Below are 15072 nucleotides of genomic sequence, written 5' to 3'. Positions count from 1 at the left end.
TTACACTAGAATTCAAATCATGAAGATAGTTAGGTTAAAATAACCAAAGAACGCGTACCTCAAAACTTTGTATAAAATCTGAAGATAAATGCAGAGGGAGGAGGTGGACCCAAGATTGTTTTAAAAGAATTTCTTCTTAATTCTTAGTGGTTACAAATGCCGCTTGCAATCATGAGACACTTCCTGTTATACTTCTGTTAGCCGTTTGAACTGTTTGTTCAGGAATGACTGGATCAGTTGGCAGGATTTGCACAATCAAGGCCTGAACTGCATGCCAAAATATGATTTAGCAATGAAAAGGCTGAGCAGTCTTACTACACATAGCATCCATTTTTATTTGGAAGCCAAAGCACAATCTGCAGGTCATGTGATGAAATTCTCGGTAAATATGAATGAAGAACAAACAACAGCTTTAATCTAAAAAATAAAAATGGGATGATATTTCATCTCCTCAGGGGAAATACGTATATTCCTTCCCATCTTTCATGTTCACACAAAAAAAAAGGCTGGACCAAGTTACCCCTTAAGATGCAAATTTTCCTTTTTTACGTATCTTTAAAAAGTAGAAATATACTTACTGTTCTGGGTTCAAATGTATATAGGGCTCGAAAAACTTTCACCTGCCCTAAAATACAGAAAGAAATAAGCATTAACCAGAGAATATTTCTCCTTGACAGAGTTGAAGTACAGAGTCTGGATTCCTGTTTTTTTAATGTTTATTTTCTTCCCTTTTCCTTGTAGTATTAAGCTGCATAAAAGCTGACATGAATTTCATTTCTTCCAGTCCCTCGAGGAAAAAAAAACCAGAAACTTGTGCTAATGCTCATAAGTTTGCTACTAAAGTGTGACTGTGTAATTCTCTGTGGGCTAGAAACATGGCATTTGGAGCATATATGATTGAGCACTTCTGATTGATCAGTATGGTTCCCAAGCAAACAACAATACCAGTTTAACTGCAGAAATTCTATGGATATTCAGTATGGTATAATATTAGGGGCATTTATAGATGACAACTGATTTTGGATAGCCCTTAAAAACAGGGAGAAAATCTACAAGTCAGCACTGACCAAATAGCTCATGTTAAAAACAGCGGTGTACTGGCCATCTTATCTGCCTACTTAAGAATCTTTTTGGTGACCAGGAAGCAACAGTTCGAATGGATTAAGGAGCTATTAAAAATTCAAATTTGAGAAAATCTGTAACAGAATTGCATATGGTCCATCTATATATCTAATCCATGCAAAATATATTCTAAGAAATGTTACAAGATTTCAAGAAATAGATATAGAAACCTACTTTTATGTCAAAAGAAAAAATTAAGCCAATGCAAATAGGCAGCTATAAAGTTGAATTAGTAACAAGAGTTGATCTTCCTACGTCAAAAAAGTTCACAGGAATGGTAACTGCAGATATAATATAAAGAGATGACTGCTTCTTGGAAGAAAGAATATGACAAATCTAGACAAATATTAAAATATAGAGGCATCAAACAGACAATAAAGCTACTATGTGTATGTATGTATGTGTATGTATGTATGTATGTATGGTATTCAGCTTTGTCTGTTTTTTTTCTCACGTCATTATAGTTGGGATGATTCTTTGCTGGATCCCTTCACTGATGGGGGAAGGCTTTTATTTTGGATTTGGTGGTTTTTTCCAGGTAGGTGGTGGGGTCAGTATTTAGAGGTTTGTAAGCGGGGTCTTGGAGTAGGTTGGATAGTTTGGATTGGTAGTCCGATGTGTTCATCACGACTGTGGTGTTGCCTTTGTCTGCTGGGAGAATGATTATGTTGTTGTCTTTCCTCAAGGTGGTGAGTGCTTTTTGTTCTTCTCTGTGTAAGTTGCTTCTGGGTGGACTGCTGGAGCAGATGACATTGGTGACTTCAAGTCTAATTTTATTGGCTATATCTGGGTTAATTTTGGTTAGGCTTCAACTCCGCATATAATTTTTCGGTGGGGATGCGTTTGGCGGTGATTGCAAAGTTGAATCCCTTGGAAAGGACATTGGTTTCTGCTCTGGTGAGGGTTCTGTCTGATATGTTGTGTGCTGTTTGTTTCATGCGTTGTTGTGGGGGGATGGGGGGGCTTCTGGTGTTTCTCTAGTTTGTGGAGTTTGCTGGTGTGTGTGTCTATCTTGTGGGAGGTTTCTGTTTCGGCTCTCCATAGGGCTAGTTGTTTGGATTTGTCCCAGAGTGCTGGGTGGATTTTGTTGCTGAGTTTGAGGTGGAGAGTAACTAGGTCCCTGTTGGTTTGGTCTAGTAGAAATCTTTTCCTGTGGAGTTTGTTTCTGATTAGGGTTAATTTCGTTTTTTTCAGGATCCTTTCAGTGGCTGAGGTTTTGGAATGGACTTTGAGTTGGAAGCATGTGGGGTCACTTTTTTGTCTCGGCAATTGCGTAGGAATGTGAGGTCACATAAGATGGTGGCTCTTCAGACTTTGAGTTTCTCATAGATCCTGGTCAGCTGGAAGGTTTCAGCCTGAAGATGGCAAGAGGAACCTCATTGAAATGTTGCCAAGATACTCTCAATCTTACATGGGAAAAGACCTGAACAAGCCAAGACCTGCACACACACACACACACCCCTGGTAATTATTTTTAAAAATATCCATATATCCCATTAATGGTCATATATAAGTCCAACTGCAGTTAAGCTGACCCTCAATACCAATGAAAAATATATACTTTTGGATTATTACGGATAAGCCAATTATTAAAATTAGAACACAAAACATTTTGAGGTTTAGTTTTATTTTTAATGGTATTTTGTTAAAACTTCAAAGGTTGGCTTATCATAGATAGGCTTATATGAGATTATATATGGTACATATACACTAGCACTGGTTTAGCTAGTCAGGATAATGAAATGTCTGCAAGAAAACAAGCAAGCTCAGAGAGCATCAAGGGTCCCTCATACATGTTGCTAAGGCTATGATCTTCTCACTGGTCACATGTGGCTGTGAAAGCTGGACCACCAAAAAGAAAAATTGCTTTTTTTGAATTGTGATACCGCAGAAAATGGTTGAGAGTACTTTGGACTGCAAGAAGAACATTTGATTAAAAAAAAATAGCAACAATATGACAAATACATGCATATTCTTTCCTTGGGACTTTTATTTCCTCTATCTGCATTTTTGGATAAATCTGTGACAAATATAACTTCTCCAATTGCTATAGCTTCTAATTATAGCTAATTTGGATGAGGTACTAGACTACTCAAATCACAAAAAGTTGGGTAGCAATCTGTCTGGGCCATTGTACCATTTGAGATGGTATAACATCTAACAATTACCATATTTCCCCATGTATAAGCACCCCCTTTGTATAAGCCACCCCCCCAATTTTTGGACTGTGAAGTTTTGAAAAAAATATTTTATTAGAGAAACAAGTTATGAAGAAAGAAAATTTACAAAGAAACAAAATTCGACGTCTAGATCTACAACTTCGGTCATGACGCCGAAAGCGGTGCGGGCGACGCTAGCAATCTACGCATCGGAACGGGAGTAGGAACGAAGCATTCAGGCCGATGCCTAGCGTATGCATTTCTATCGTGTACTCGCACTCGTAATCGTATCATCACGTACAATTTTTACAAAAAAGTATAGCATACTACTGGAAAACCAGTTTATTCCTACTTTATTATTTTATGCATTTTTCACGTATAAAAAGTGTACCTGCTTTGTATATGCCACCCCCCTACTTTTTGGGCTTGAAAATTTTGGAAAAAAGGGGTGGCTTATACATGGGGAAATACAGTAGGTTTTACTATTAGTTCTTCCCATAGTGAAATAACATTATATTTAAAAAGCACGAACAATATGTTTTATTGATTTTGGTGGGCCTTAGGGTTAAACTAGATGGGACTATTACAAATCTTAATGTTTGTTTTGCTCCATTCATACAAACAGTAGAGGTGTACAAACAGTATTATAGTGAATAAATCATCAAGAGGCACCATGCAACATCAGAACAAGGAAGCCCCTATTATCTGGCTGTAGATATCTTTAAATACTAGTACAAGTGTGATCAAGTGTTAATCTGTAACGTGTGTTATTATTTTCACTCCTTTTATCATCATAGAAAACTCATGAGGAAGAAAATTACATGCCGATTATTTCTGTGTTTTCTTCTGCTTATGTCAACAGGAACCACAAATGATGTGGACTGGTTTTTTTTGGATTTTGCTGCAGTGCAGATTTCTTAAAAGGACATGTCCAGGCAAAAAGTGGTTATATGGATTTTCAATCCATTTCTTTATAGCTTGCTTTAAAAAAATGTTAACTCCTGCACAAAGTTCATAAAAAGAAACAACCCAGCATTTGGAAATCACCAGCAGAGATGGGATCATTGCAATTAGCCTCTACTCATCCAAAATAAATGTTTATGTTCTCTCAAACAATTTTGGGCAAAAGTAAACTATTTTAATTATAAGAGGGAAATAGCCCTTTAAAATGATCTGAGATTATTTCAATGGAAGAATTTTATGTTCACCGCTTTCAACTAAACACTAAAGTTTCCTGAATAATAGGCGATTGTTTTTGAACACTAGAGCTTTTCTTCAATTTATTTATTTTCTTCAACCCTGCCCTTTATAATAACCTTTTCATTATATAAAACCTCATTCTTGAGCAATCATCAAATGTACTGGACTGCTACTCCTTCTTTATGAAAAGAAGGACTAGGGGTGACATAATAGCAGTTTTCCGATATCTCAGTGGTTGCCACAATGAAGAGGGATTCAAGCACCTGAAGGCAGGGCAAGAAGCAATGGGTGGAAACCAGGGGCGGGATTCAAAATTTTTAATAACTGGTTCTGTGGGCGTGGCTTAGGTGGTGGGAGTGGCTTGGTGGTCACGTGACTGGGTGGACATGGCTTGGTGGTCATGTTATTGGCTGGGTGTGGCCAACTCAACATCACTCACATCAAGGCACGCACTTCCTCGCATGGTCATAAGTCACTTTTTTCAGTGCCATTGTAACTTTAAACGGTCACTCCGCACAAGCAGATTACCAGCAAAGGAGGGGGAAAAAACTCCAGAGATGTTCCTAAGACAGGAAGTCTAGTCCTGCCAAGAATGTAATAAGGGTTAACGGAGAGGCAGTTTCTGTAAGCAACTCCAGAATGTTTCCTTCCTGCCTTCCTTACAGGATTAGGCCAGTAATATCTTCTAACAACCGGTTCTCCGAACTGCTTAGAATGTTAACAACCGGTTCTAGAAAATAAGTACAAACTGGTAGAATCCCACCCGTGGTGGAAACTAATCAAGAAGAAAAGCAACATAGAACTAAGGAGAAATTTCCTGACAGAACAATAAATCAGTGGAAACTTACCTCCGGAAGTTGTGAATGGAAGTTTTTAAGAAGAAATTGGAAAACCATTAGGGTTTTCTGCCTGGGCAGGAGGTTGGACTAGAAGACCTCTAAGGTCCCTTCCAACTCTGTTATTCTATTCTATTCTAAACCTCAACCAATGTCATCATCTATACAAAGTGTAGTTAGCTTTATAAAGTATAAGTTTACTAAACTTAATATACTTAATATATTTTATTTTCTATTTTTATGCAAAGTTGGCATTTTTATATTGTTCCCATTTATTAAAATGCTACTGCCACTTATTCACTTTCCTGCTTTGCACACCAAAACAACACATGCTTACACAATTTTAACTTCTAAGGAGGAAATATTTCCAATACTAAATAAGAGGGTCTGAAATGGCCTTTCTGTTATGTTTAAAAAACACACACCTCATTGTGAAGAATGTATTTCATTTCAGAAATACAACTATAGTACTGCAATTGATAACATGATCATTCAACTGAATACAACAACGAGACGTGGCAGTTCCATACATGGCAAGCCTCTGTTGTGGCAAAGTAGCCCATATTTAGATGTACTCAGGGGTGGGACACGACAGGGTTAACTACTGGTTCGGGATTTACGAAGTTTGGTGATTGCTTCCCTGTACGCTGCGAGGGCACGCACCTGTAAATCATCATCAGCACGCTGCGTGCAGAGAAACAGCCTTTGAAACAGCCCTCTTTTCCTGCTTTTTTAACTGCAGCTGTGCCTTGTATGGCAGCTGAAGTTGAAAAAGCAGGGAATAAAGGTCAGGTAAAAGCCCGGGTGGGCAAAAACATCAGCAGACATAGAACCGGTTCTATGTCTGCTGCTCTTCAGAGCTACCAGTTCTACAGAGGTGGACAGAACCAGCAGAAACCCACCCCTGGCTGTACTGTTCTTATTAAATAGGGGGTGGGAAGAATGGAGGCAACAAGGAGCAACATTAAGCTTAACTTTATTTAAGAATAAAGGGTTGCTGCGGCTGCCGTGAGCTAACAGGGTGGCTGGCTGACAGGCAACAGCTGATGCCATTTGACAGCTCCCTTTTATAGTCAGTGTCAAATGCCATCAGCCAATAGGAGCAGTCTGCGTTCCCGCTGGAAATGTAGACCTGAATAAGGACTTCAGCAGTCTTAGAATGCAATAGTTCTTATTTTATAAAGCTGTGAAATATCCTTTATAAGCTCCTATAAAATAAGGATTCAGATTTATTTTATATACATTTGTTGGGGTACAATTCTCTTTCTTTCAATGTAGCAAAATCCTATTTTATTATTTACGGAACTTGCTATGACTTGATTGCAGTGCTAATACAACTGAATCTATTTCATTTTTGTTTCTATATGGTATTCAGAACATATCTTACTTGTGGAATTCTGACCACAACAAAGTTGTAGTGCTGTGTGGTTGTGTACATAACGCTTATGTACAAGTAGCCTTCGAATTACAACAGTTCATTTAGTGACTGTTTGAAGTTACAATGCCACTCAAAAAAGTGACTTACGACTGTTTTTCACACTTGTGACTGTTGCAGCATCCCCATAGTCACATGATCAAAATATGCCAAAGATGCTTGGTAAACGGTTGCAGTTCTTTTGCGACCTTCTGACAATTGGGAAGCCAGATTCACTTAACAAGCATGTTACTAACAGTTGTTAAGTGAATCTGGCCTCCCTATTGACTTTGCTTGTCAGAAGGTTGTAAAAGGATCCCAGGATACTGCAATATTCATGATTCCCTTAACAACTGTAACATGCAAGGACATAAAATGGGACGAAACTCACTTAAACAACTATCTCATTTAGCAAGAGGACTTTGGGGTTCAAAAGATGCTGGCTGAGGTATTCTGGGAGTTGAAGTCCACACATCTTAAAATGGCTAAGGTTGGAAAACACTGATGGGCAGGGAAGAATGAGCCTAAACGTTTTTAAGGGTTCTACTTTGGTCATACTATGGTTTTCTGCCATAAATGTTAAAAATATTGGTTGGGGACAGTGGTGGGATTCAATTTTTTTTTTACTGCCGGTTCTGTGGCTGTGGCTTGGGGAAGGATACTGTGAAATCTCCGGTCAGAGGTGGTATTTGCCGGTTCTCCGAACTACTCAAAATTTCCGCTACCGGTTCTCCAGAACTGGTCAGAACCTGGTGAATACCACCTTTGGTTGGGGGGGAAAAAATAACAACTGCAGTAGAGACAATGAAGCAATCCTTAAAATGGCAGACTGAAGGAAGGGTTCAAAATAATCCAAAATAACTTAATTACAACAATGATACCCATTTGAAAAAGATAGCAAACTTTTAAGGCCAGACATTTGCATCTGGGTAAGAACAGAAAGGGAACAGGTTTAAAGGCCTGAAGGGTTTTTTAGTTTTCTATTTCAAATGCTACTCCCTCAACACATAGCCTTCTAGCTGCGGGGCAGAAAAAAAACCACATTCATTTCCTTTTTCTCAAAGGAGAAACTGTTTCTTGACCTAGCACTACTTTTGCATAGATCTTCCCTCTGCAGATATGTGTGCTTGCCACACAGACTTCAGAAGGAGAAATAGCACAATCCTATTCTTGCTCCATTGTAGCCAGGCCTCGTGCACTGCACTGGTTCCTGAAAACAAGACTGCATTCAGAGTTCAAAGGGTGCAATTCAAAATGTCCTCAGGCCGCCCTTTGGAGCAGCCTAATTGGAATACACAGAAGTGACACAATTTAAAAAAGAAAAGGCATCTGGAAAGACCGTGTTATAAGGCTTTTTCAGGCATTTAAAATATTATTCTTGTCACTTCTGTTTGCAATATGGGTAATCCTTGATTTACAGCCATTCGAAGTTATGACACTGACAAGTGACCTATAACAGTTTTTCACACTTATAACCGTTGCAGCATCCCCACGGCCACATGATCAAGATTGGTGTGCTTGGCCACATGATCAAGATTGGTGTGCTGGAAATGTATTTATGATGATGTCCTGACCCTGTCGGAATCTGATTCTGAGGGGGAAGCCGAGCAGCTGACAGGGAGTGGGGGTGTGGTTCCATTGGTTGTGGAAGAAACTGGGAAAGGGCAAAGTCCAGCTGGGCAGAGCAGGGGTGAGGTAGAGCAAGGCAGAGGGAATTCAGAGGAAGATCCAGGCCCACCCCCTCTTCATTCTAGGGCATGCAGGAAGGAACGGAGAAGGGAGCAATGTGAGTTGCATGGCTTATGGGGGAGGAAAGGGCTCTGATTAGCTCATTAGCTAATATAGATTCATTAGCTGCAGCTGGGAACATAGTGTTTAAAAAGGAAGATTGCGCACAGCAACTTGTTAGAAGCAAATCATGAATTATCTTTTATTGTCAAAGGCTTATCTGGGTTCCTGGCGTCTTCCCAACTGGGTGTGTTTTGTTGGCCTTTGAAGTCTACAATTCCTTATCCTGCCCTGTCCAGTTAATTGCTGCAGTGTGGTTTGTGTGGATTTTCATTTACAGTTTATATGTACTTTGTTTTCAGAAAGAATTTCCTCCACTTAAAGACTGTTCTTGGGAGAGTTTTTTCTCCAGCCGTAGATAACTGGACATTGGGGGCAAAGTTGGAGGTATTAAAGGGACTTTTCTGACTTATGTGACTGTGTTGCCTTTGTGACACGTCCCAGGTCATCACAGATGGCTGCAGTATCCCGAGGTCACATGATGATCTTTTGCAACCTTCTGATCGGTGTTCTATCCTAGGCCTCCCCCAAAAGCACTAAGTCAATTCTGAGTCCCAACAAAAACCTCTTTTATTACATTAATGGGAATTTATTTTGTTCACAGTCAGCCAACAGCTTGGCAAACAGTCTTGAGAAGGTAGACGTTGCCCGGCAAATAGTTCCACACTCATTGCTGGCAGGGAAAGGCTGGGTCATACAGACAAATCTCCACAAAGCTGGAACAAACAAATGACCACAAGAGCGAGTTGTTTCCTGCAAAAGTCCCATCTTCTTTTGCTTCTCTTTTAATCCTGATGGGAGGGGCCATTCATCATTCACCTGTGATCTTACTCCCACGTCGACCCTGAGTTCTTAATTGTGCCTTCCTTTCGGCAGCTCTGTGCATGCGCAGGCTGGGAACCGGTTCCAGAAGCTCCCCTGCTTCACTGCTGTCCGAGCCCAAAGGTAGCTAATGACTGCCAGCCTGCCCTAGCCCCATTTCTGCCTCTGACACAGAGCCCTCATCCAAGCCTTCCTCAGCCTCCAGGAATGGCCCGGGTTCCTCCACAACCTTCTAACTACAGTCTGACTCTGCTGCCAGCTCTGCCAGCCGCCGGCGGGCCACAACAACCAACGAAGTCAATGGGGAAGCCAGATTCATTTAACAACCATGTTATTATCTTAACAACTGCATTGATTCACTTAACAACTGTGGCAGGAAAGGTCATAAAACGGGGCACAACTCACTTCAAAACCTGTTGTTAAGCACCTTATGCTTAACAACATAAATCTGGGACTCAGTTGTGGTCCTACAAGGAACTGCTGCTTCACAAACTTCTGCTGCTGAATGCACACATGAAAATTGTCTGGAAAGGATGCCAAGCCTAAGAAATGCTTTCCCAGATTTCAATCCCTTCCTCCCCTTTCATCATTGGGATATAGCCTAGGGTTCTGCATTTGCTATGGATGACAAGTAGTGGATTATCTTGCATTTTTACTTGTCTACCTGTGCCAGGCCAAGCAAGTGCCAACTGCTTTGCTCTCCAATATCTTTCAGCAGTAGTATATTAACCAATAAGCAGACTAAGCACGTGCTTAGGGCACCAGGCCCAAAAGGGGCAACACAAAGTTGAGAAAGAAAAAGAAAAAACCCAATGAAGATTTGTAAAAAATCGTGTATGTACAAAGGAAGGGGACACGAAGATTTGTCAGTGCTTAGGGCACCCGTGAGCCTTAATCCATCACTGGCTTTCAAGACCTATGGATTCTACTGATGGATCTTTGGCATGGGTTTCTCCCACCTTCTTCTGAACTTCCCTGCATTCACAGGAGGAAAAAGAAGGAAAGGGGAAAGGAAAGGACCACAGCTTTATCATTCTTTCACTTGGCTACAAGAGTGACAAAACTCTTGTCAGCTTGACCTAGTGTTAAAAAATGGCTCATTGTTTCAGTGTGAGTTAGAAAACAAGATAGGCAGGTCCAGCCCACACTTCACTGTTCTATCAGCAAACTTGTTTTCAAAAGTGCCCCTCGCAAGCAGTGTGCAGACCCCTAGCAATCATTCCTGCTGTTGTGTACTGTAGCTCAGGGGTCCCCAACCACCGGTCCCCGGAACGGTACCGGTCCATGGAACAATTTCTACCGGGCCGCCGGTTTGCTGGGCGCCGCCATCTTGTTTTGGTGAAAAAGTGCTTCTGGTGAGCTTTTCCGGGTAGAAAGAGGCGTTTGGGTGCTGAAAGAATCCTCGTGCCTTAGTTTCATCGGGGGAGGTGGGGCGGCTTTGAACAAAACTAAGGCGCGAGGATTCTTTCAGCACGCATGGCAAGGCGAGCTGAGCGACCGTCCCGAAGCCCATCGACACAGGTACAAAGGAGGAGTTGAAGGTGGCGGGGAGAAGCGGGGGATGGCTGGCTGGCCAGTCGCTCAGCTCACCTTGCCATGCGTGCTGATGCCGGTACCGGGCCGTGGATGATTTTGTGATGCCGGTACCAGGGCGTGGATGATTTTGTGATACCGGTACTGGGCCGCGGCACAAAAAAGGTTGGGGGCCACTGCTGTAGCTAATTGGAGCACAGTGTAGTAAGTGAACCAGATAGCCCTAAGTGTGCCAATTCAAGTTGGAAAGCCCAACATTTGGTCCAATGGAAGTAGGACACTATGCATTTTTACTTGCTGTCTCTTCCATTTCCATATATCTGTTCTCTTTCTTTCTGATCAGATGCTGGGCAGCATCTTCTCTCTTTGCTGTCATTTTTATTTTCTAAGAAAACTATTTGGGGCATTTTGAGATGTAGCACAGAATCAGTCCCAGAAATATAGCTTATACCCCCCAAGGCAGTCTTTTTGCTTTTATGCAGGCCAGCTTCTCTTCTATTCCTTTTCATTAAAAGCATCTAAATAAATAAGCAACAAGTGAGCAGGGGAGGCACAGAGTTTCAAGAGAGATATTTTTGGTTGGCATGTTGGTGACCCAAAACCTAAAGCCATAATTGGTGAAATGCCTGGGCCTTGGTACTGAGGTCCCAGTGGCAGAAGGACCAGCAGATAAGAGCTGTATGAGCAAGAATAGGATTTGACCGGTGTAACTACCGGTTCTGTTGGTAGTCGAGTCGCATGAGTGCAATTTACAACCTGCTGAGCTGCCCAGACAGCTGAGCAGTGCTGCATGCAAGTGCACAGCGGTTGGCAAAGATCTTTCTTCCAAGGATGGAAACTTAGATTTCATGTTGTTCTTAGAGTTCTATCTAAGGAGGGAATCAAATGGAATTAACTTTTTCTGAAGAATCAGTTGTTCTACAATGCTCAGTTGGCAGAAGCAACATCTATAGTAGTTCAGGCAGTTTTGGACTTCCAACTACAATTGTAAGCAATTCTGTTGCTAAGTTTGTTAAGTGAGTTTTGCCCAATTTTAAGATCTTTCTTGCTACAGTTGTTAAGTGAATGACTGCAGTTGTTAAGTTAGTAACACAGTTGTTAAGTGAATCTGGCTTCCCCATTGATTTTGTTGTCAGAAGATCTTGCTAGATCACGTTGATCACGTGACCTTGTAACAGTGCCACCATCATAAATATGAGTCAATTGTCAAGTGTCTGAATTTTAATTACATGACCATGGAGATGTTGCAATGGTTCTAAGTGTGAAAAATGGTCATACGTCACTTTTTTCAATGCCATTATAAGTTTGAATGATCACTAAACAAGCTGTCATAAATCGAGGACTTCCTACATGAGATACATTCATTGTATGGCAAATAACCACATCATTAGTATATTGCATAGCTAAAGTGTTGGCAATTGGCTGTCTGTCTATACCGCACACATATCAGTCTGAGTTGTGTTAACAAAGGTCTGATGAAATGGGCTGAATGCCACGGCTGAAAATAGATCTTTATGCTTTACAGAAATGAACTTAGTCAGCAGAGATGAAGTAGAAACAATCATTATTTTAGTCACCCTTGCAGTCTGAATCTTGCAACTGTTCTGAAACTAACTTTGAAGTAGGTCTGTAGATTCCACTCAGAGAAAGGAAACTGATAGTGGTACTTGCGTTTCAGGAAGACTAAAAAAATGATTAGGTTCCACAGATAGGCTTCATCATGGGACCTTCAGTTTGGAAAGATGGATGAAAAAAAGCATATTTGCGTCTTGGCTGTTCAGTTTCAGGCACAAGCGAAATATTATTTTTATTATTGGAGAGCTAGTTGCTTTGGTGACTAAGGCATCATACTAGAAACCTGCCTCCACAGTGTACTTTTATTGTAAATTGCTTTGATTATGTGAATAATGTAAAATACTTATTAGTGTTGTAAGGCTACTAAAATATGGCTCTGAGACTAGGCTATTCCCAAGGACTGTACTATTCTAAATTAGCCTCAACATTTCCCTAGACACACTTTAAATACCTTAATTTAAAAATAAGAGTCACATACGTTTTGTGGAAAATAAGTGTTTTGCAAACAATTGAAATGTGGCAATGGATTTAAGTAACAAAATATAAAGCAAAAGCCATGCCTATTAAAATTTTAAACTGTACTTGGATTCTTAGGCCAAGCTAGATGTTGCATATAGGTTGCATGGAAGGGTCTCCAAATTTATATCAGTTTAAAAAAATTAAATGGTATGTTTTGACTGAGATGAGGACTGCTGCATAAAAACTCTTCCCTGTTCTTTGAACATGTATTGAAAATTTGAAATGCCACCAAAACTGACCAAGGAGGAAACAAATTATAGTACATTTATTCCTCAAAGTAAGAGGCTATATTGAGACACAATTCTTCCAAAGGAGACAGGAGATCCTGATACCATCATACTACCTAGCCTGTTTCAGTATATAGAGTATATTTCGAAGAGAAATACCGAAAATGAAACTGATTCAGAAAATTAAAATAAAACCTTTCTTCCTTTTATTATTCAGACATAAACATCCAGGCTGGGAAAGAAATTTATAAGAAATGTAGTACAAGAAATGGGAAGGCCTGTGGAAGGCTCGTGTAAAGCACCTTGATTTTGTGAAGTTGCTTTGCCATCATCTGAAGCTTTCTTATATGCCTTGCTAGGCCCCGCTGTCTAAAAACTATAGTTGTCTTAAGTCACAGGGGTCTCCAACCTTGGCAAGCTGGCTGACGAATTCTGGAAGTTGAAGTCCACAAGTCTCAAAGTTGCCAAGGTTGGAGATCCCTGCTTTCATCTCAGACCAATTGTCTTTAATTCTCTCCACCTCCATACATTTCCTACGGCTCTTAGGAAAAGATTAAGATTTGGAAGAATCCACAGCTGATATGGCATGAACCTTTCACTACTGCGTAACTATTCTTAAAGGTTCTCCACTGTTATTATTTTAATTGGCGTACTGATATTTAATTGATATTAGTACCGGTGCCACTATAAGATGACTTAGAATCTATTTAGGATGCATTGTTTTTATGAAGATATATGATGCTTCTTATATTCTTCTAATTTAAGAAATAATGGGCATTTGCTGGGTTAAAATTTTTAAAAGTTACCATTTTGTAACTTACCACATTTTGTAATGTGGTTGAACATTACGTGACTTCCTGCTGTAGGAATTAATCTAAGTTTTTCCAATATTTCACTGTCTTTTACTTTACTTTCAGATACTTTCAATCCTTAGGAGCAAACTAATTTTACTTTGGGAATTCCTGTTACAGTTTAAAATTTGGGGTCCTGCTCTGCCCCATCCCACAGTGACCCCCCACAATTAATGCAACCTCTTTGCAGAAAGACACACTCAAGTCCTGGAGTATTTCAACATTTCTATAACTTCCCTCTGTCACACATTCTCTTGTATAAGGCAAATGCTCTGTTGGATTGCATATTACCTCTCAGTAAATATCTGTGCTATAGATCCCAGCAGCTTAGTATCCTTTCATTAAATCACAATCTGGTGCAACCGAATGGTTCGGAAAGGGCCTGATTTGTAGAACCGAACAGTGCAAAATAATTGATTTTATGCACGATGTTATGCTACCCAGCTCTCTCTCTTTTTCAAATAATGTCTTATTTTGCCTTGCAAGAGATTGAGAAAAACCCTATGTATGAATTAGGCTAGCAGCTTATCTGTCGAGTATCTTAATGGATACCAAGCACTTTTGGCTAAGCAGTCTGCGTGTCAGGACAGTTTTCTCTTCCCACCTCCCTCCCTGATCCGGAGGAAACCTGCCGCTTTCTGACATGCCTGCGGACGAGGGTGCGGAAATCTTTTTTGTGTTGCTGGCAATTTCGCAACCGACATTCACGCCCCAGAGCTCAGTCCGATCCGGCCCGGCTCGCTTTCTTATTGCAGCCCCGGTTGCACCGACTAAGACGAGGGTCTCCCAAACCTTGGCAAGTTTAAGACTTGTGGACTTCAACTCCCAGAATTCCTGAGCTAACACGACTGGAGGAGGAGTTCTGGGAGTTGAAGTCCACAAGTCTTCAAACGCTGTCAAGTTTGAAGATCGCCTGGAGTTAAGATCTCAAGGGGATCGATCCGTTTTGCCCGAGCTTCCGCTCTCTCGCAAGCCGCCGCCCCCAGGTGGCTCAGGCGGGAGCCTGGCCGGGCTCGGCAAAACTCA

The 15072-nt window shown here is 40.8% G+C and overlaps 1 protein-coding gene across 1 annotated transcript in view; it reads right to left on the bottom strand.

Annotated features, from left to right (window-relative positions):
• OSTF1 (osteoclast stimulating factor 1) overlaps window positions 1–15072 on the bottom strand; it is a 30008-nt gene that overhangs the window by 14195 nt on the left and 741 nt on the right. Inside the window, exon 2 of the mRNA XM_026703819.2 lies at window positions 579–625. Within this exon, the coding sequence (XP_026559604.1) occupies window positions 579–625 (47 nt within the window). The remainder of the gene's footprint in view (window positions 1–578; window positions 626–15072) is intronic.

The sequence above is a fragment of the Pseudonaja textilis genome, chromosome 2, assembly GCF_049901715.1.
Source record: "Pseudonaja textilis isolate UNSWEBS1 chromosome 2, rPseTex1.2, whole genome shotgun sequence".
Classification (NCBI taxonomy): domain Eukaryota; kingdom Metazoa; phylum Chordata; class Lepidosauria; order Squamata; family Elapidae; genus Pseudonaja; species Pseudonaja textilis.
Note: the sequence above shows the minus strand (reverse complement) of the source record. Positions and strands in the feature narration are given on the sequence as shown.